Below are 23,118 nucleotides of genomic sequence, written 5' to 3'. Positions count from 1 at the left end.
TCACAGGTCACAGGCAACAAAGAATACAATACAGACTTTACAGAACTGGCTCAGAAAAGTCACCAAACAAACAATGACAACTACAACAAGCAAGAATAACAACTAATCCTAGGAACAAAGAGAATCTGATTTCCAGAGTTGCCACATTATAATATGCAAAATGTCCATTTACTGACAAAAAGTAAAAGGAATGCAAAGAAGCAAGAAGGTATGGGCCATACACAGGGGGAAAAAAAAGAAATCAACAGAAACTGTGCCTGAGGAGGTTCAGATGTTAGACTTCATAGACAAAGAATTTAAATTTTAAAAACATTCAATGAACTAGAAACATTCAAAAGAACTACAAGAAAATATGAGTACAGTGGCTCAGAAAATAGAAAATATCAATAATGAGACTGAAAGTATAATCAAGTAGAACTAAAATGAAAAATTCAGTAGAAGTGCTCAATAAAAGATTTGAACAGGCAGAAGAGTCAGTGATCTTGAAAATAGGTCAACTGAGATTTCCCACTCTAAGAAACATAAAGAAAACAATGAAGAAAAATGAACAGTTTCAAAGACTTTATTTAGGATACCATCAAGCAGACAAAAATACATATAATGGGAGTCTCAGAAGGAGAGGTGAGGAAAAAGGGTTAGGGTTAGGATGACTAAAAACATCCCAAACTTGATGAAAAACATTGGCCTACTGAGATTTTGTGAAATATATATTTGGTCTTCCTTCCTCATGACATACAGTGACTAAAACCCTTAGAGTCTCTGGAGTGATAGTGTCTTTTGTACCTGGATACTTCAAAGAAAGATTTGTATTATCTTTTAATTCTATTTTTTCATGAACTTTTGAAGTACCCTCATGTGCTAATGAGATGACTGATGCCCTGTGCTGGTCACCAGAAAGACCAAGTGGGTTAGAGGGGTGTCACTTTCAGCGCCACCCCCAACCTCCAGGGACGGAAGAGGGGCTGAAGGTTGAATTGATTACCAATGGTCAATAATGTAATCAATCATGCCTACGCAATGAAGTCACCATAAAAATGCAGAAGAACTGGGTTCAGAAGCCTTCCAGACAGCCAAACACGTGGAGGTTCCCAGAGGTTGGCATGCCCACAGAGGGCATGGAAGCTCTGCACCCCTTCCCACATACCTTGCCCTATGTATCTATTCCATATGGCTGTACATAATAAATGGGTAAACATAAGTAGTGTTTCCCTGAGTTCTGTGAACTGTTCTAGCAAATTAATCAAAACTAGGGAGGAGGTTGTAGGAACCCTGATTTATAACCAGTTGATTAGAAACACAGGTGACAACCTACTAATTGCAACTGGCATCTGAAGCGGGGGGGGGGAGTCTTATAGGACTGAGCCCCCAACCTGTGGGATCTGAGATGCTATCTCCAAGTAGATAGTTTCAGAATTGAATTGAATTAAAAGACACCCAGCTGGTATCTGCTGCAGAATTGCTTGGTGTGTGGGGAACCCCCCCACAACATCTGGTCACAGTAGTATTCTGTGTTGTATCAAGTATGTGATCAGAGAGCAGGAAACACACTTCACTTTGGTTTTTCCTATCCTAAAGATCTACATCCAAGGAGCTCAATTCCAAGTGAGATAAAATCAAAGAGATCCATACCAACACATCATTACTGAACTGTCAAAAGACAAAGAGGAAATCTTGAAAGCAGCAAGAGAAGTAACCCATCATGTACAAGGATCCTCCATGAGGTTAACAAGCTGATGTCTCATCCAAAACCACAGAGGCCAGAAGACAGTGGACAGCACATTCAAAGTGCTAAAAGAAAACACTGTCAACCAAGAATTCTATATCCAGCAAAACCGTCCTTCAGAAATGAAGGAGTTCAGTTGCTGCTGAGTTAGAAAAATAAATAAAGGAGAAACAAAGACATTCCTAGACAAACAGAAACCATTTGTTGCTAGCCAACTTGCCCTACAAGTGCTAACGGGGAGTTCTTCCGGCCAAAATGAAAGCACATTAGGCAGTAACTCAACTCTACATGAAGGAATAAAAACACTAGGAAAGGTAATTACAGAGATAAATATAAAAGATACTATAAATGTGTTTTCATTTGTAACTCCTTTTTTAATCAGAAAAGATAACTGTGTGAAATAACAGTTATAAATACAAGTTGATGAGCTCATCATATATAACATAATAATGCAATCTATGACAATACAGCATGAAGGAAGAGGGAACAGAAAAATATAAGACCAAAGTTTTTGTATACTATTGATATTAAGTTGGTAGTAATCTGAGCCAGATATTTATAAATTAAGATTTAATTGTAATCCCTAGGGTAACCATTAAGAAAATAACCCTCCCAAAATTGGGATACAATAAGAAATATATACTTGGTTTTTGCCCCTGGTACCTGACACAGAACTTCTCAAGCCCTTAGAATTTCCTGTGTGACAGAGGTGATAGGAGCACCTTTGTCAATAATAAATCCCCGTCAACCACACCCAAGCTTATGCTAATGAGATTACTCTAGATCGGCCTGTGACAGCTTCAGGACAGGTGCTGGTGGTCAGGGGAACCAGCCACATGATTAGAGGGTTGAAACTTTCAACCCCACCCATGAACCTCAAGGGAAGAGGGGGGTTGGAGATTAAGGTCAATCACCAATGGCCTTCATCAACCATACCCAAAAAATGGAACCTCCACTAAATACTAAACAATCAGGTTTGGAGAGCTTCAGAGTTGGTGAACACATCCATGTGCCAGGAGGGTGCGCACCCCAAGTCCATGGAGACAAAATCTGTGCTTGGGACCCTTCCAGACCTTGCCCTGCACCTTTTCCTCTGGCCATTTGTGTGTAACCTTCACAATAAACTGGTAATAGTAAGTAAAGTGTCTTCCCAAGTTCAGTGAGGCCTTCCAGCAAGTTGCTGAACTTGAATGGTAAGGGATTTGTGCCAAGTCAGACAGAAGTATGAGTACCCCAGGCACCCAATACTTGTGGCATCTGAAGTGGGGGCAGTCTTGTCGGGCTGAGCCCTTAAACCTGTGGAGTTGAATGAAGACTGCAGGTAGTTAGTGTCAGAAGTGGTTTAACTGTAGGGCACCCAGTTGGTGTCTGGAGAGTTGGAGAACTGCTTGGTATTGGAAAAGACACCACACTTACTTGGTTTCAGGAGAAAAAAGCTGACACATTTGGTGTCAAAAGTGTGAGTAAAACAGTTCATGAATATAGTACAAGAAATGAAAAAAGAACTTAAATGGCATACTAGAAAATATTCCACACAAACAAAGGCAGTAATGGAGGAATTGAGAAACAAAACTGACATAAAACATACAAAAAACACTTAGCAAAATGGCAGAAGTTCTTCCTTATCAGGAATTTCACTAAATATAAATGGATTAAACCCTTCAATTAAAAGGCAAATAACACCAAGGTCAAGGATTCTGATCCCCATACTGGCCAGCTGCCAAAATAAGTAAATAAATAAAAGGCAGAGATTGGCAGGATGGATTTTAAAAAGCATGATCCACTATATGCTGCCTTAAAGAGATTCACTTAAAGTCAAAGATACAAAAAGGTTTAACATAAAATGGAAAAAAACATTCCATGCAAATAATATTCAAAAAGAACACCAAGCAGTATAATACCAAAAAATTTACACCTAGACATATCACATTCAAACTGCAGAAAATCAAAGAGAAACAAAAAAACCTTGAAAGAAGCCAGAATGGGAGAAAAAAACACCTTACCTATAGAGGAGCAAGAATAAGAATTATATAAGACTTCTCTTCAGAAGCCATGCAAGTAAGAAGAGAGTGGAATGAATTATTTAAAGTGTTGAAAGAAAAAACCTAGATTTCTGGTTTTGTAATAACTAGCAAAATTATCCTTCAAAAGTGTGGGAGAGGGCTGGCCTGGTGGCGCACTGCTATAGTGCGCCGCTTGGGAAGCGTGGCAGCGCTCCCACCGAGGGTTCGGATCCCACATACAGACCAGTTCCCGCTCACTGGCTGAGCGAGGCGCGGGAGCAACACCGAGGGCTGCGATCCCGTTGCCGGTCCCGGTCCAGTACGGGGGCGACACTGAGGGTTGCGATCCGTTGCCGGACACGGAAAAAGACAAAAAAAAAAAAAGTGTAGGAGAAAAGACTTTCTCAGACAAACATTGAGGAAATATGCTGTCAGTAGAACTGCCTTGCAAGAAACATTGAAACAGTTCTTCAGAGAGAGGAAGACTGATATAAGTCAGAAACTCAGATATATATAAAAAAGGAAGAGCGTTAGAGAGAATAAGTGAAGATAAGATGAAAACTTTTATTTCTCTTATTTATTTATTTATTTTTTCCTTTTTGTCTTTTTTTTTTACTGACCGGTAACGGGATCGCAACCCTCAGTGTCGTGCTCGTACCAGGGACCGGCAACGGGATCGCAACCCTCGGCGTTGCGCCCGCACCACGCTCAGCCAGTGAGTGGGAACCGGTCTCCACATGGGATCCGAACCCTCGGCGGGAGCGCCGCCGCGCTCCCAAGCGGCACACTCTCTAGTGCGCCACCGGGCTGGCCCTATTATTTCTCTTATTTTTAACTGATTTTACAGATAAAAGTTTGTTCAAAATAATAGTAGCAACAATGTATTCGATGATATATGCTTTTGTACTATATTCACAATTATAGCTTATGTGGAAGTGAAATGAATGACAGCAATGACACAAGGGATGGGAAGGAGGAATTAGGAATATATGGTCATTATAAGGTACTTGCAGTATCTGTGAAGCAGTATAGTGTTATCTGAAACTGAACTTGGATTGGATATAAATGTATACTGTGAATTCTAGGGCAACCACTAAAACAGTTAAAGGAAAAAAGTATAATCGATGTGCTAAGAAAGGACAGAAAATGAAATCACATAAATGCTAATTTAAAATAACAAGGGCAGAAAAACAGAAGAGAAAAACAGGAACAAAGAACCAGGGAAACAAATTGAAAACAGTAACAAATATAGTAGATATTAATCCAACCATATTGATAACTACTTTAAACACTGGCGATCTAAATACACTAATTAAAAGAGAAATTGTCAGAGTAGATCAAAGAACAAAACCCAACTACATGTTGTCTACAAGAAACCCACTTTAAAATATAAAGAAACAAACAGGTTATAAGTAAATGCATAGAGAAAGATATACCATGCTAACACTAATCAAAAGAAAGCTGGAATACCTATATTAATTTTAGAGAGAGCAGACTGCAAAGCAAAAAAAGTTATCAGGAATAAGTAGGGGATTACATAACAACAAAGGGGTCAGTACTTGAAAAAGACATAACAATCCTCAACATGCTTGTGCATAACAAAAGAGAGTCAAAATACATGAGGCAAAACTGAGAGAACTGCAAGGAGAAGTAGGTGAATCCACTACCATAGTTGCAGAGTTCAACAACCTCTGTCAGAAATGGACAGATCCAGCAGGCAGAAAATCAGTAAGGACACAGTTGAGCTCAATAGCATCATCAGTGAGCTGGATATAATTGACATCTATACTCTACTTCATCCAACAACAGCAGAATACACATACTTCTCAAGCTCACATGGAACATTCAACCAAGCTAGACCACATTCTGGGCCATAAAACACAACTTCACATATTTAAAAGGTCAGAAATCATACAACGTATTCTCTCAGACTACAGCAGAAATCTGTAACAGTAAGATAGCTGGAAAATACCAAAATACTTGGAGATTAAACGACACACTTCTAAATGACAAATGAGTCAAAGAAGAAATCTCAGAAATTTAAAAATATTTTGAACTAAATGAAAAAGAAAACAACTTATCAAAATTTGAGGGAGGCAGTGAAAGCAGTGCTTAGAGGGAAATTTATATCCTTGAATGAATTATTAGAAAAGAAGAAAGATATAAAAATCAGTAATCTGAGCTTCTACTTTAGGAAACTAGAAAAGGAAGAGCGAATTATATCCAAAGTAAGCAGAAGAAATTAGATAAAAATTACAGCAGAAATCAATGAAATTGAAATCAGGAAATCAATAGAGAAAAATCAACAAAACTAAAAGCTGGTTATTTTAAAAGATCAATAAAATTAATAAATCTCTAAGCCAGATTAAGAAAAAAGGAGAGAAGACACGAATTACTAATAACAGAAATGAAAGAGGGGTTATCACTAGAGATCCCATGGACATTAAAAAGATAATAAAGGATTATTACAAACAACTCTATCTATGCCCACAAACTTAAAATAACCTAGCTTACATGGACTAATTCCTTGAAAGACACAATCTGCCAAAACTCACACAAGAAATAGACAACCTGTATAGGTCTATATCTATTAAAGATATTGACTTGATAATTAATAACCTTCCAACACAGAAAGCACCAGGTCCAGATGGGTTCACAGGTGAATTCTACCAATCATTTAAGGAAGAAATTGTACCAATTCTCTACAACATCTTCCAGAAGATGGAAGCAGAGAGAATACTCCTTAGCTCGTTCTATAAGGCCAGCATGCCCTAATAGCAAAACCAGACAAAGATAGTACACGTAGGCTACAGACCAAGATCTCTCATGAACATAGACGCAAAAATCCTCAACAAACTATTAGTAAATTGAATCCAATAATATATAAAAAGAATTATATACCACGACCAAGTGGGATTAATCCCAGGTATGCAAGGCTGGTTCAACATTTGAAAATCAATTAATGTAACCCCTTACAGCAAAAGGCTGAAGAATAAAAATCACATGATCATATCAATAGATGCAGAAAGAGCATGTGATGAAATCCAAAACCCATTCATGATAAAAACTTTCAGCAAACTAGGAATAGAGGGGAACTTCCACAACTTGAGGAAGAACAACTATAAAAACCTACAGCTAATATCATATTTAGGTGACAAAATAGATGCTTTCCTGCTAAGATAAGGGACAAGGCAAAGACATCCCCTCTCCTCTCTCCTTTCAAAATCATACTGGAAGGTCCAGATAATGAATGCAACAACTGGACATCCACATGCAAAAATATAAAAATTAAAAAATAATCTAGACATAGATCTTACACCTTACACAAAAATCAAGTCAAAATAGATCATGGTTGGTCCGGCCCGTGGCTCACTTGGGAGAGTGCGGTGCTGATAACACCAAGGCCGCAGGTTTGGATCCCGTATAGGGATGGCCAGTTGGCTCACTGGCTGAGCGTGGTGCTGACAACACCAAGTCAAGGGTTAAGATCCCCTTACCGGTCATCTTTTAGAAAAAAAAAAAAAAAGATCGTGGCCCTGAATATAAATGCAAAACTATAACACTTCTAGAAGATAACATAAGAGAAAATCAAGGTGACTTTGGGTTTGGTGATGACTTTTTTTTTTTTTTTTAAATAGGGTATTTATTTATTTATTTATTTTCTGACCGGTAAGGGGATCACAACCCTTGATTTGGTGTGGTCCGCACCACACTCAGCCAGTGAGTGCACCGGCCATCCCTATATAGTATCCAAACCCGTGACCTCGGCGCTACCAGCACCACACTCTCCCGAGTGAGCCACAGGGCCGGCCCTGGTGATGACTTTTTAGCTACAACACCAAAAGCACATCTGTGAAAAAAAAATTGACGGGCCGGCCCGGTGGCGCACTGCTACAGTGCGCCACTTGAGAAGCGCGGCAGCACTCCCTCCGAGGGTTTGGATCCCACATACAGACCGGTCGCTCACTGGCTGAGCGAGGTGCGGGTGCAACACCGAGGGTTGCAATCCGTTGCCGGACACGGAAAAAGACAAAAAGGAAAAAAAAAAAAAAAAAAGACACAGTGAGAAGTCGACAGTCTGCAACGCAGGGCCCTCACCAGAACCCAGCCATGCTGGTACCCTGATCTCAGAGTGCTGGCCTCTGGAACTGAGAGAAATAAAAGTCTATTGTTTATATGCCACCCAGTTTATGGTACTTTGTTATAGCAGCCTGAACTAAGACACCTACTAATTTAAAAAAGATTCCCAACCTGGAATTCTCTATTAGTCTTAGAGTGTGAGAACTAAGCCACCACATGTACAGTTCACTTCCACACAGTCTTCTTGGGAGGGTGTCTGAAGATGTGCAAGAAGAGAGTGCTGGGTACCAACGAGGTTCATTCACTGAGCAAGGAACGAGCTTGCTGTCTGCAGTATAGAGGACAGGGAATCCCTGGGGAGCTCCAGGAGCCCCTCCCTGATGCCAACACACCCCTGCCCCTTGCACCCCCTACAGTGATGAAGGGCACTGCAGAGACAGGGGCCTTCTCCTGGCTCCTCTCCATTTTCACGTCCAGCTTGCCCATCTGTGAGCTCTTGTGCACCCTGCTGCATTTCTGCCTCTCAGTTTTTCCTCCACAAACACAGTTTTGGACCTTAGAGTGCTGGTGCAGTAAAGGTCATGTTCCTTGGCCCAACACTGTGCACCAGCAAAATGAAAGGGGGAAACTGAGGCAGAAGACAACATGAGATCCAGAGCAGTGTCTCCACCCCAAGAACAAGTAGCAGTTGCAAAGTACCAGAGTGCAGCTGTCTACACAGCAATTAGTCTGTTTTGAAATGGGGGGGGGTAAGGAGGCGTATGAGGGAACAGGAGATCTCAAGGAGTTGGAATCATTTTTAAGACATTAGAATAGAAAACGGCAAAGTATGGCCCGTGGGACAAATCTTGCCTGCTGCCTCTTTTTGTAGATAAAGTTTTATTGAAACACTGTCATTTGCTTATGTATCGCTAATGGCTGCTTCCACACTACTAAGGCAAGTTGAGAAGCTGAGACAGAGATTATAAGGCCTACAGAGCCTAAAACATTCACTCTGGCCCTTTAGAAAAAAAACAAAAGCTGGCTAATCCCTGCATTAGAGGAATTTAAGGATGAGCTAAGCAAGAAAAAAACTATTAAAAGCTTTGGACAAAATGGTGTACAAAAAGGAGTACATAGGGCCGGCCTGGTGGCGCACTGCTACAGTGCGCCGCTTGGGAGTGCGGCAGTGCTCCCGCCGAGGGTTCGGATCCCACATACAGACCGGTCGCTCACTGGCTGAGCGAGGTGCGGGTGCAACACCGAAGGTTGCGATCCCGTTGCTGGTCCCGGTCCGGTATGGGCGCGACACTGAGGGTTGCGATCCGTTGCCGGTCACGAAAAAAGACAAAAAGGAAAAAAAAAAAAAAGGAGTACATAATCCTGTACTTTGCACAGCAACATAAACATGGTTTACCTGATTTCTACCCTTTAGAACCAATCCATACACAAAGAATGAAGAATCTTTATGGTTTCAGAATACGTTCAAATACTATCAACCTGACAATAGAAAATGAACATAACACTGCAGACATCAGGAGCTGGGAGGCGGTGTGGGGAGGCAGGCACAGGCAGGGAGAGGAGCAGGCAGGGAGAGGAGCAGCCAGGAAGGGGCACATTCCAGGAACTGTCTCTGCAGGGGCTGGGAAAGGGACGGGCATGTAGGACAACTAAATACTCCTCTATCCAAGCAGGTGGGTGCTGCTTAAACTGGTCACATCCAGAAATGAGATCTCACTGTATGAGGAGATGAGAAAGTAACTCAAACAAAACCTAGAAGAGAAGCAGTTACAGAGTGAAAGGCAGCCGCGGACTGGGGAACAGGGACGGCTGTTTCTCATTGTGAGCCCTTTGCTCTATCTGACTTTGCATATATTACTTTAATAAACATTTTAAATATTGAGAGAAATAACTTCTGGAAAATGTAGGAAACAGGGAGAGAGCCTTGTCCACCATCTGCACAAGCCCCAGCCATGCCTGGTGCTGCTTCTTCCTCTCCTGTATGTCTGCCCCATCAGGGCCAGCAGCGCACACAGAAGTCTATGTGTTGGGTTGAATGTCCTATTGATAGGCCAGTCTGGAAACTTCTCTGAATGTTTAATAGCACTTCTGTTCATACCTTCCAACTTTCAAAGCAGCCGGGAAGCTCTCCTCTGAGTCGAGTGAATCCTCTGAAGCAAAATGCAGCCGAGAAGCCTTCCGCTCGCTCTCCCTCACAGGACGGTCATCTGGGAAAGAAATGCACAGGTGGTGACAGGCCATCTTCCTTGAGGGAGCAGATGTGCCCAGTCCCCCACCCTGGGCACACTGCACACAACGGGGCTTCCATCCCCTTGGGGCTGACCCTGCCACAGTGTCGCCGTCAGCCCTGGGCAGACCCAGTGCAGGAATGCAGGGCTCTGGTGCCCATGGGGTTTCCCAGACATGCTGAGCCTGCTGCTGTCTCACAGCTCACTGCTTGGCACCACAGTGGAGGCTGGACGCTACCTGCAGAAATGTAGCACACAGATGGGATTCACACACACACGTGTCCTTTCCTCAATGCGAACACTGGGTGCTGGATGAGATTCTCAAGTCACACATGGAGGAGAATCCTGAACATTACTGCGTGAGTTTGCCCTTAGGGTTTGTATCCACAGGTCCTTAGGACTGGACTGCAGAGACAAACAAGTTTAAGCTGCTCCCACACATGTGCCCAGCAACTCAGAAGGCTCTACTCAAAGAGCTCCTGGAACTTCCTTCTATAAACACCTGAAGATAAGAAGGTCCCCAATGGTTCAAAGTCAGTGCTTTGGAACTTGCAACACATTTTGTCACAGAATTAATGCTGTAAATGTTGATTAAGTTCCTACACTGCCTCCCAAGGAGCGTTTAACCTATGGCACACCTTGGAAATTATATAATTACAGTAAGAAATGAGTAAATAAGTAATAGTGCAATATAATTTCCAAAGTAGAAAAACAAGGTTGTTCTGAAAATCATGCAAAAGCGTCACAAGCTGGGCTCCTCCAACCTCTTACACAGATGCCCCCAGCGACACACGCCCATCCTCCAGCTTTCCTAAACCCACCCTGCCTTCCCCATTTGCTCAAACACTCACAAGTTCCACTCACTGAGCTGTCACTTCCCTTGAGTCAGTTCAAAATCCCTTACTCCAAGAATACTTCTCTGGACCTTTCCACTGCAAATTCAAACTCAGTACGTCCAAAGCCAAACGCAAACACACCCTCTCTTGACTGCCATGCTCACACGACAGCCCTCCACCCCACCTCTTGCTCCCCCCTCCTTTATAAGCTCCAGGGACTTTCAATCAGCCACTCAGAACTGAGGACCAAGCCCTATTCTTGTCAGGCACCAGGCTGGGCAGAGTGGAATCCAGAGGATTCCTTGGTTCCATGAGTTCTGCAATGACTTTGAATTTCAATTACATTCCTTTATTGTGTCTAGAAATATCTTTTGCATGTGGAAAAACTCATATTCCTTCTCCATAAAAACACTGTAACACTCTAAATCTAAAACTTTTATGACAAAGGGAAAGAAATGACTTGAAACAGAGGATTCCAAAAATTGCCCATAGTAAGGACTATAATGCTTCTGAAGAAGAGCCAGACTCGTTACTTGGTTAAACAGTCAAATAAAAGTTAGAATGTAAGCACTTATTCCTCCCAAATATCTTGAAATTAAACATTGATATTCTAAGCAGGTTTGGAAATAAACAGCATGCCTTTGGGGGTCCATCATTAACGCCCACAGCCCACCCCAGGCCCAGGCAGGTACAGCCTAACTGAGTGGCCACACTCCCAGAACACCACCACACATGTGTGGCTGAGATTTTCGTGAGGAGAATGTACTCACTGCTGAGGGCTGCAGGACATGGGGTCTCTACATACACTGGCCAGACTCTGACATGGCCCATGGTGGTGACTCAACATCTTCACCTACAAGTGATGCTGAGAGGTGGGTCAGCATACAGGAGACGCAGACACCCGAAGCGCCCCCAAGCCCTTGCCAAGCAGTGAATGCCCCCTCAAGAGGGGCAGAGACAGGTGGAACACCACCTCCACTCAGATATTCTTGCTACCACCACAACCTGCCAGCCCACACTGCCCTGGGCAGCTGAGCTCCAGTGAAAATGAAACCCACTCGGCTGCGGGAGGCCAACCAGGGCTCAAGCTATTTTGTTAGTTCTTCAAATCACTGTTGGAAGGTTGGAGAAAAACTGTTTTGACTGTTAGTTATAAAGCAGGTTGGTTTTCTGGCAATAGTCAAACTAGCAGACTTTGGCATTGTGACCAGAGGACTTCTTTAAAAGGATTTAAACCTACATCCCCAACCTACACTGTCACAAAACAAGACTGAAACAAAAGGGGTGTGTTCATTTCATGCTGACAGACAGTTCTTCCCAGCACTTCCAGAAACATCTCCAGGTTGCAAAGGAATGCTGTTTAAGATGTTAGAATTTGCAAACACAGAGAAGACTGCTTTGTGGTGCAAACATCCCTGGCCTCTCTGCAATAACACGACATTACACCACACCAAGCAGGACAGCCTAGGGAAGCATGGTCCAGTCCCAGCTCAGTGTCCATGCACCCAGGCACTTAGACACTCCTCGACCTGCTTTATCACCTATGAGCCAGGCCGACAGCAGCACCCCCCGTCCAGGGCTGCAGAAGGACGGTATGGGAAAGCCAGCTGAAAGGTGAGGGTTGCCCTACAGTCACCTTGTGGGTGGCAAAGCCAAGGCTGACTCAGTCCTAACCAGTCCACGGCTGACAGTTCACAAAGGCCAGGCAGACTTACCCACAAATAAGCTTGCCCACATTTAAGCCACATTAGCCTCTTTTTGCTGCTGTTTACTTAAAATTGACATCTAAATCTCAATTTTCTGAAAGAATTCCAAAGGCATCTACAGCTGTAGAAAACAACTTGTTAAAGGCATTTACAGTGAAAGGAAAAAAGTGTTTTCTCCTTTGCTGACTTCTATTTTTAATGACCTACTATGTTCAGAAGGGGCCAGGTTTTGAACAAGTGTGCACAGTAGGTCTGATACCACTAACCACAGAAATGCCAGTGAAGGTTTGAGTCCCTGGTCTTGCCAGGCACTGTCCTGGGAGCTCACAGACATTCACACAAGTCTCCCCACCACAGCCCTGTGAACTCAACGTTCTTCTGACCCCATGTCACACAGAAGGACTGACGGTAAGAGACCTCAAACCTTCCACTTCCCCTAGTCTCCATGGTCAGCGTGCCTTCGAGCTCCAGCCCCAGCTCTCTTCCCTGGAAGTGCAACTCGGGACAGCATCAGCAGAGACACCACCACCGCTCACAGCACAGGTGACTCCAGGGAGTAGGGAGGCAGGTGGGAAGGTGGTCTGTGGCTGCTCGGACTGAGGGACACTCCCTCCAGGCATGGGGGTGTGGCCCTGGAAGCTCTGCCTACAAGCTGTCACAGAAACCAACTTCTTTTGGGAACATGGGGCCACGAAGCCAAGGTGGTCACTGTACCTCATCCCCTCTCATCTTGTCACCTGCGGGGGGGGAGTGGAGAGCAACAATCTGATTGTCCTGCACCCTTCCAGGGGGAAGCAAAAGCAGGTAGAATCCAGCTGTCTACTCAAACCTGAGATGATGCCTAGGAGGCCACACAAGGAAACAGAGCAGCAGAAGTCCAGAAACATGCTCGAGTCAAACATCTAGAAAGTGGAGGGGCAGAACAGGGTGGGGTGGCCTGACCAGCACTGTGCTTCTGTGGCCACAGAACCATCCCTTAAAGACACAAGGTTGCTAGAGTAGTGTGTCTGCAGGGACACAAGCCATCAAGGTGAAAATCGACTTTCTTTTCTGGAAGGAATCAGCAGCACAAACTGAGGGAACACAAAACACCCATTATGGCTCCAATGAGCAAGGGTGTGAACTCAACTGCCACCTGGTGCCTACCTAGCTGTCGGAGCTTGGGGAGCATGTGCACAACAAACAGGCGGTAATCAGACTCGTTCTTCACAACAGGGTTTAGCCGGAAGTCTACATCCATGAGCTCAGTTAAGGAGTGGAGCCGAAATACTTCTGTTAACGAGGAAATACAGTTGTAGTAGAGATTGAGACTTTCCAATGCAATCAGATACTGAATGCCCTGTTTACAGGAAAATATGCGTAATTAGTTCACTTTTAAGAATAAACACATAGTAAAATAAGCCATCAATACATCCTGTAATACCAATGAACTTAATAAATGCATTTGTCATGAATACATGCCATTACCAGGATAGCATAAGAATGAAACATGATCTCATCTGTGAAGTTCTGTTTTACACAGTGAAATGACTGTGTAGAAGTTTGAAGTGCCACATTTGCCAAAGTCATAATGGTACTAAGGATAGCTAATATTTACTGCAATCTCAGCATGTGCTGAACTAAGAGACTTACACAAAATTTCATTTAATCCACACACAAACCTATGGGGCAAGACCTGCTAGTGCTCCCATTTCACAGATGAGAAAACTGAGGCTTTGGGAGGTTGAGATGAGCCAGCACCAGCCTGGACAAACCACCTCTGATTCTGGCTGGATTCCTAAGCCCTGTGTCAGGTGTGGTCTCTGTAAAGTCCCATGTTCCAGGATGTCACATCCTGCAGCGCTTTTTTTTTTTTCCTTTTTGTCTTTTTTACTGACCGGTAACAGGATCGCAACCCTTGGTGTCGCGCCCGCACCGCGCTCAGCCAGTGAGCGGGAACCGGTCTCCACATGGGATCCAAACCCTCGGCGGGAGCGCCGCCGTGCTCCCAAGCGGCGCACTCTCCAGTGCGCCATTTTTTACTGACTGGTAACGGGATCGCAACCCTCGGTGTCGCGCCTGTACCGGGGACCGGCAACGGGATCGCAACCCTCGGTGTTGCGCCTGCACCGTGCTCAGCCAGTGAGCGGGAACCGGTCTCCACATGGGATCCAAACCCTCGGCGGGAGCGCCGCCGTGCTCCCAAGCGGCGCACTCTCCAGTGCGCCACCGGGCCGGCCCCCTGCAGAGCTTTTGAGGCAATAATCCCCTCTCTGGATCAAGCCCCAAGCAGTGTTTAAACAACCTTCCCACTTGCTATTGCCTTGGTGATTTCTCACCAGGACTGAGCACTGCCCCTGTGAAGCATGCTGCCATGAGCCCCATGCTCACTGTGCTGCCATTCAGGGGCTGGAGGCTCGAAAGTCAGGCCGTACAGGGTCAGATGAAGTGCAGCAGGCACATGAAGGGGAAGGAGAGTGACGGGCACGTGCACTTTCATCTGTGGGGCCTTATTTTATCTCCTTTAAAGATGCAACCATCTTCATCAGAGAGCTACAACTTTTGGTTGTCAAAGTAGTTTAAAGATACAAAGTGATGTGTAAAAAAATATAGCTCACAACAAACACAAGAAAAACAACACAACCCTTATAGTCAGTGTAAGTGTACTTTACAAGTATTATAAACATAGTTACAAAACAGATTGCATTTTTAATCATAAATGTACTTTCCACTGATTTTGATAGCAATGAATTTTCCTCTAAGAAACAAACCCAAAACTTACCTCTAGACTAACCAAGGAGTTGCGTGAGAGATCTAAAGATTTTAGACCAGTTAGACTCATCAAAGAATTTCCTAGGTGAGTAATCTTCTCTTGGTAAGTTCCAGGAATAGATAATGACTGAAGCTCAGCTAAGATAGAAAATTATGAGATTTTAATCTTTGTTTATTGAGAATAAATATTATGATAAAAGTCCAAATTCCTAGTTTTTAGAAATAAAGCAGATACTGACAAAGATTGTTTGATCAAATTTTACTCAGGCTCCTGAACCTTCTCCTTGGCCTAACTGTGCACTTCCTTGTAAAATCCAGTTTAGCAAGAACCACCCACTCTCAATATCTGATAAGGTTTCTCATCTTCTACCATTCCCCAGGTGATGTCTGATCACCATGGTCTGTCTTCAGCAAGAATCCTACTACGTCAATTTAGCCAGAATCCCTTATTCCTGATGTTTCCTCTTAGTATTTTCTACCCTCTGACTCTCACCCTGCTCCTTGGCTCTAAATTCCCAGTTGCCCATGCTGTATTTGGAGTTGAGCCCAATCTCTCTCCCCCATTGCAAAATCCCATTGCAGTAGTCCCTATACCTATCTTGATGGTCCTAAATAAAGTCTTCCTTACCACACATTAACAAGTGTCATTGAATATATATATATATATATAAACAATACTCAAACATAAAAAGATCAATAGGAAAGACAAACGTTAACACATTTATCCCATTATAGAATAAATCCCTTTATTTTTCTTCTTACACATTTCTGTATTTTCCAAGTTTTCTTACAGTGAGATATAGTAACCTCATAATCTGAAAAAGTCACTTAGAAATACAATGCAACTCATTCGAAGCTTGAATATCAATATTAAAGGACAAACAACACACATTTAAAGTTTCAGCTTATGTTCATCTTCAAAATGTCCCCAAACCCTTGCCTTTCTCCCCATTCCCATTGCTGATCACTTCAAAACCCTCTCAAAAGGAATACCCTCCTAACTGACCTCCTGCTGTTATTCCTGCTGCTTAATTCCATCACCCCTCATAGCTTCCATGCAGGGATCACAATCTGAAATCCACTACAGGCACACTAAAAAGATACTGTGGATTCAGTTCCAGACCACCACAATAAAGCAAACATCACAATAAAGCAAGTCACAAGAATGTGCATATAAAAGTGTGTTTACACTATACTGTAGTCTGCTAAGTGTGTAATAGCATTATGTCTAAAAAAAAGTATATATCTTAATTTTAAAATGCTTTATTGCTAAAACATGCTGACATCATCTGAGCCTTTAGCAAGTTGTAAGCTTCTTGCTGGTGGAGGGTCTTGCCTCGATGTTGGTGGCTGCTGATTGATCAGGGTGGTGGATGCTGAAGGTTGGGTGGCTGTGGAGATTTCTTAAAATAGGACAATAGTGGAAGTTTGCCGCATCCATTGACTCCTCTTTTCATGAAAGATTTCTCTGTAGCATGCAATGTTGTTTAAGAGCATTTACCCACCATAGAACAAACTTCCTTCAAAAATGAAGTCCGTCCTCTCAAACCCTGCTACTGCTTTATCAACTAAGTTTATATAATAGTCTAAACCCTTCGTTGTCATTTCAACAATGTTCACAACATCTTCACCAGGAGTAGAGTCCACCTCAAGAAACCTCTTTCTTGAAACTTAACAGGATATAAAAAAAGGAAAAAAAAAAAAAAAAAAACACTTTCTTTGCTCATCCATAAGAAGCAACTCCTCACCCATGAAAGTTTTGTCATGAGATTGCGGCAATTCGGTAACATTTTCAGGCTCAATTTCTAATTCTGGTTCTCTATTTCCATCACATCTGCAGTTACTTCCTTCACTGAAGTCTTGAACCCCTCAAAGTCATCCATGTGAGCTGGACTCAACTTCTTCCAAACTCCAGTTAATATAGATATTTTGAGTTTTCCCCATGAATCACAAATGCTCTTAATGGCATCTAGAATGGTAAATCCTTTCCAGAAGATTTTCAATGTACTTTGTCCAGACCCATCAGAGGAAACACTATATTCAGCAGCAATGGCCTTAAAAAATGTTATTTCTTAAATAATAAGACTTGAAAGTCAAAATAACTCCTTGACCCATGGGCTGCAGAATGGATATTGTGTTAGCATGCATTGAAACAGCATGAATCTCCATGTACATCTCCATCAGAGCTCTTAGGTGACCAGGTGCACTGCCAATGAGCTGCAATATTCTGAAAGAAATCTTTTTTTCTGAGCAGCAGGTCTAAACATTTGGCTTAAAATATTCAGAAAACCATGCTGTAAACAGATGTGCTGTCATCTAGGCTTTGCTGTTCCATTTATAGAACATAGGCAAAGTAGATTTACTGTAATTCTTAAGGACCCCAGGATTTTAAAAACGTAAATGAGCAATGGCTTTAACTTAAAGTCAGCAGCTGCCTTAGCTGCTAACAAGAGTAAGCCTGTCCTCTGAAGCTTTGAAGTCAGGCATTGACTTCTACTTTCTAGCTGTGGAAGTCCTAGATGGCGTCTTCTTCCAATAAAAGCCTGTTTTACGTATATTGAAAATCTGTTGTTTAGTGTAACCACCTTCATCAATTATCTTAGCTAGATCTTCTGGATAACTTTCTGCAACTTCTACATCAGCACCTGCTGCTTCACCTTGCACATCTATGTTACAGAAACAGCTTCTTTCCTCAAACCTCATGAACCAGCCTCTGCTAGCTTCAAACTCTTCTTCTGCAGCTTCCTCACCTATCTCAGCCTTAAGAGAATTGAAGAGAGTTAGGGCCTTGCTCTGGATTAGGCTTTGACTTAAGGGAATGTTATGGCTGGTTTGGTCTTCCATCAAGATCACTAAAACTCTTCATATCGGTAATAAGGCCATTTCACTTTCTTATCATTCATGTGTTCACTGGAATAGTACTTTTAATTTCCTTCAAGAACTTTCCCTTTGTATTCATAACTTGGCTGTTTGGCACAAGAGGCCTAGCTTTTAGCCCATCTCAGCTTTCTACATGCCTTCTCTGGTTGCTAAGCTTAATCATTTCTAGCTTTTGATATAAAGCAAGAGAAAAAGTGCAACTCTTCCTTTCACTTGAACACACAGAAGCCATTGTAGAGTTATTAGCTGGCCTAATTTGAATATTGTTGTGTCTGAGGGAATAGGAGGGCCCAAGGAGAGGGACAGAGAGGGGGAATAGCCAGCTGGTAGAATAGTCAGAACACACACATTTATCAATTAAGTTCACTATCTTATATAGATGCAGTTCATGGCATCCAAAAACCATTACAATGGAACATCAAAAGTCACTGACCACAGGTCACCATGACAGATATAATAATAATGAAAAAGTTGGAAACATTACAAGAATTATCAAAATGTGACATAGAAACACAAAGTGAGCATATGTTGGAAAAATGGCTCCAACAGACTTGCTCAATGCAGGGTCACCACAAACCTTTAAGGGGTGGGGGGGAGCAGTATTCACAAAGTGCAAAAAAGTGAGGTATGCCTGTAGTTAGTTCACCTGTCCACTGTGTCCATTACATATGAGGGCAGACTCTGCATGCCCTCTATGCACCCTATATGCCTCTGCAAGGCACACTCAATAAGCAGTCATTAAATAAATGTAACTACAAAAATAAAAAAGACAGTTTGGGTCTGAATATACCAATACTTTCCCAGGAATATTTATGTTTTAAAATATATCTTGATTAAGTTTAAAATTTGGTTTGAGGACTTCATGTACCAGACAAGACAGAGTAGATACGTTTCACCCTATTCCTCCCCACTTATTATACCTAAACACCCTGGACAAAAATATATGAAACAAGACTCTGAAAGGTAGGGAACAGAAGGCCAACTGTCTGGGCCCCTCAGGACTAAAAAAACGACCCAATAGTGAGTTCTCTGGATTGATTTTGAGTTTTTGTTTGTTTGTCCCCTATACATCCCAATCTGAGTGCCAAAGAAACTGGCAACCCAGAATCATCAGTGGACACAGACCAAAAACAAGGGTGAGCCTGCTCTTTATGGTCAAAGGACAGGAGGGGACCTTGCAGGATAGACTCTTCTGACAACATCAGCCCTACTCCAACTGAACACCAAGAAAAAAAATGCACCTCATATCCCTGGCGTTTTGTAGTAGCCAGCACTGGGACTGTGTGAGTGGACCCTGACTACTCTCCTGGCCTGGCTATGACACCCTGCCGGCCAACAGGAGTCTGTCAGAGGCTGCATGTGAGACAGGAGCCCAGCTACCATCTCGGTAATGGGGTATACCCAGCAGGTGCTAGTAATGAGTAAGGAGACTTAAATAGGAAGAGGGTCTCCCAACCTAACACCAAAAATGTCCACAATACAATAAAAAATGACAAAGAACCAGAAAAATCTCAACATGGATGAGAATACACAATCACTAGACACCAACAATGAGATGACACAGAAGTTAGAATTCTCTAACAAGAATTTTAAAGCAACTGTCAGAAAAATACTTCAATAACCAATTATAAACAATCGGAAACAAATGAAAAAATAGAAAGCCTTGGCAAAGAAACAAGATATAAAAGAAATAAATGGAGACTTCAGAAATGAAAAACACAATAATTGAAACAAACAAACAAAAAAATCACAAGAGCAGCTCAATGGCAGAATGGAGATGACAGAGGAAAAAACTCAGAGTAAACACAAAGACAGAGTAATAAAATTCTTCCAGTCTGACCAACAGAGAAAAAATAGACTAAGGGGGAAAAAAATGAACAGAGCCTCAGGAAACTGCAGGAGAAGAAAAAGAGATATAATGCTCATTTATGTCACTGGAGTTCTAATGAAATTCCAATTTGAGTTTCAAAAAGAAGAGAAAGACAGCATGGCTAAAAATAGAAATTTTAAAAATCAAAGAAATAATTGTTGAAAACTTCCAAATTTGGCAAAAGGCATAAACCTACATATTCAAGAAGCTTACAAAACCCCAAACAGGATAAACCCCCAAAATGTCATGCCCAGACACATGAGAATCAAAACTGAAGACAGAGAAAGAATTTTGAAAGCAACCTGGGAGAAAAGACATGAGAGAAAAAAACTCAACTGACAGTGGATTTCTCATAGAGAGAGGAAAACAACTCAACTGACACTGGATTACTCTTCAGAAGCTATGGAAGCCTGAAGGAAGTTGCACATGTTTTAAGTGCTGAAAGAAAAGAACTTTAAACCCAGAAATCTATATCCACTGAAAACAGCCTTTGAGATTGAAGGCAAAAATAAAGATATTCGCAAATAAAGAAAAACTAAGAGAACTTGTCACCACCAGGTCTGCCCTAAGATTATTGCAGAACAAAGTTCTTCAAACATAAAACAAAGATAAAAGAAGGAAACCTGAAACATCAGGAATAAAGAATAAGAGAACAGTTAATCATGTGGATAAATATGTCTCTTCCTGAGTTATTTAAAATATTATGTGGTTGTAAAAAAAAATTGTATCATTAATGTGGTTCTCAAAGTATGTAGAGGAACTATTTAAGAACTTAATTATAAAGGGGGTAGGATAAGCAGACCTAAATGGTGGCAAGGTTTCAACATTTCACTTGGAAGTAGTCAAATGTCCATAGAAGTAAACTGTGCTGAATTACATAAATATACTGTAATTTGTACAGCAAGACTATGAAAACCATACAAAGAGATATACTCCAAAACATAATAAATAAATCAAAATGGCATACTAAAAAATATTCTAGGCAACATAGGAAATCAGGAAAAAGGGAAACAAAAGAAGAAAAAACAAAGAGAATAATCAAAAAACAACAAAATGGTACACTTAAGTTCTGCTATATTAATGATTACATTAAATGTAAATGGTCTGAATATACTACTAAAAGACAGTTAGCAGGGTGGATAAAAATAATGAACCAAGAAAAACTCAAGCTGTGGTAGCTACATTAATGTCAAATAAAATAGATGTCTCCACAAAGAAAATTACCAGGGACAAAAGGAAACATTTCATATACTAAGAGTCAGTCCACCAAGAAGACATAAAAATTCTAAATATGTAATGCAGCCAATTAACAGAACTTAAAAACACACGAAGTGAACAGAGAAGTAGATAAATCCACAATTATGGTTTGGGATTTCAATACCCCTTCCTCAGTAATTAATAGAATCACTAGACAGAAAATCAGCAAGGATACAAAAGAACTGAACACCACAATCATCCAATAGGATCTAATTGATATTTACATAATACTCCACTCAACAACACAATACATTTTCTTTCCAAGCGCACTTGGAACACTCAACAATACAGACTAGATCCTGGGTCATAAAATAAATCTCCACAAATTTAAAAGAAGTAAAATGATACAGAGTATGATCTCTGACAGTAATGGAATCACACTAGAATCAATAACAGGAAAATCTCCAAACACGTGAAACTTTGCATCTTCCTAAATAATCCATAGGTCAAAGATTTTTAAAATACATTGAACTAAATGGAAATAAAAATATACATAACAAAATTTGTGAATGCAGCTAAGGTGGAATGAGAAAATTTTACAGCACTAAATATTTATAATAGAAAATAAGAAAGTCTTAAGTCAATAACCTAAGTTTTTACCTTAAGAATCTAGAAAAAGGGCCGGCCCGGTGGCGAGAACTGCAAGAAGAAATAGATAAAAGTCAACGTAAAAGTCCAGAAACAGAACTATACATCTATTGTCAAGTGATTTTTTACAAAGGTGAACAGGGAAAGAACAGTTTGGTTTTTTTTAAAGTGGTGCTATAATAAATAGATATTCATTTGGGGAAAAAAACAAACTCGTAATAACTTCGTATAGCATACATTATACGAAGTTATACGAGGATCCCATGTACAGACCGGTTCCCGCTCACTGGCTGAGCGAGGCGCGGGAGCAACGCCGAGGCTTGCGATCCCGTTGCCGGTCCCCGGTCCGGTACGGGGGCAACACTGAGGGTTGCGATCCGTTGCCGGACACGGAAAAAAGATAAAAGACAAAAAAAAAAAAAAAGAATCTAGAAAAAGAAGGGCAAAATAAATGCAAAGTAATCAGAAAGAAAATAATAAAGAGCAGAAATCGATGAAATTTGAAACTAGAAAAGCACTAGAGAAAAATCAATCAAACCAAAAGTTGGCTATTTGAAAAAAATCAATAACATTGACAAACCTCTAGCAAGACGAAAAAAGAGGGAGAGAAGTCAGATTAACAGCATCACAAATGGAAGAGGGGATATCCCTACAGATCCCACAGTCATTAACGGGCTGGTAAGGGAACACTATAAACAACTCTACACAAATACAAATTCAACAACTTAAATAAAATGAATCAATGTCACAAAAACTCCAGACAACTAAAACTCACTCAAGATGAAATTGATAATACAGATAGTTCTCTAACAAGTAGAGAACTTAAAACTGTAATTTAAAAGCTTCAAAAATAGAAATTTCCAGGCCCATATGGGTTCAGTGGGAAATTCCAAGAAATGATGAAGCGTGAGCTCGAATTCCACACACTCTCCTGTGACAGACGGAAGAGGCAGCAGCACGTCTCCACTCACACAGCGCTGGAGCCAGACCAGGCCCACGAGGGACGCGCACAGGGCCAGCTGCTCAGGAACACCGGCCCCCTCAGGAACACGGGTCCCCTCAGGAACGCAAGTCCCCTCGGGATCACGGGTCCCCTCAAGAACACAAGTCCCCTCGGGATCACGGGTCCCCTCAAGAACACAAGTCCCCTCAGGATCACGGGCCCCTCCGGAACACGGGCCCCTCACGCGCGCCTA

At 41.8% G+C, this 23,118-nt stretch overlaps 1 protein-coding gene across 1 annotated transcript in view; it reads right to left on the bottom strand.

Annotated features, from left to right (window-relative positions):
• The window catches only part of CEP72 (centrosomal protein 72kDa), a 40,857-nt gene extending 25,003 nt beyond the window's left edge, over positions 1 to 15,854 (bottom strand). Inside the window, exons 1-4 of the mRNA XM_008576984.1 lie at positions 15,821 to 15,854; positions 15,338 to 15,465; positions 13,723 to 13,915; positions 9,905 to 10,013 (exon numbers count right to left, since the gene is read on the bottom strand). Coding sequence (XP_008575206.1) covers positions 9,905 to 10,013; positions 13,723 to 13,915; positions 15,338 to 15,465; positions 15,821 to 15,854 — 464 coding nt within the window. The remainder of the gene's footprint in view (positions 1 to 9,904; positions 10,014 to 13,722; positions 13,916 to 15,337; positions 15,466 to 15,820) is intronic.
• Positions 15,855 to 23,118: the final 7,264 nt, after the last annotated feature.

Source organism: Galeopterus variegatus, unplaced genomic scaffold (genome assembly GCF_000696425.1).
Source record: "Galeopterus variegatus unplaced genomic scaffold, G_variegatus-3.0.2 Scaffold1437, whole genome shotgun sequence".
Lineage (NCBI taxonomy): Eukaryota > Metazoa > Chordata > Mammalia > Dermoptera > Cynocephalidae > Galeopterus > Galeopterus variegatus.
Note: the sequence above shows the minus strand (reverse complement) of the source record. Positions and strands in the feature narration are given on the sequence as shown.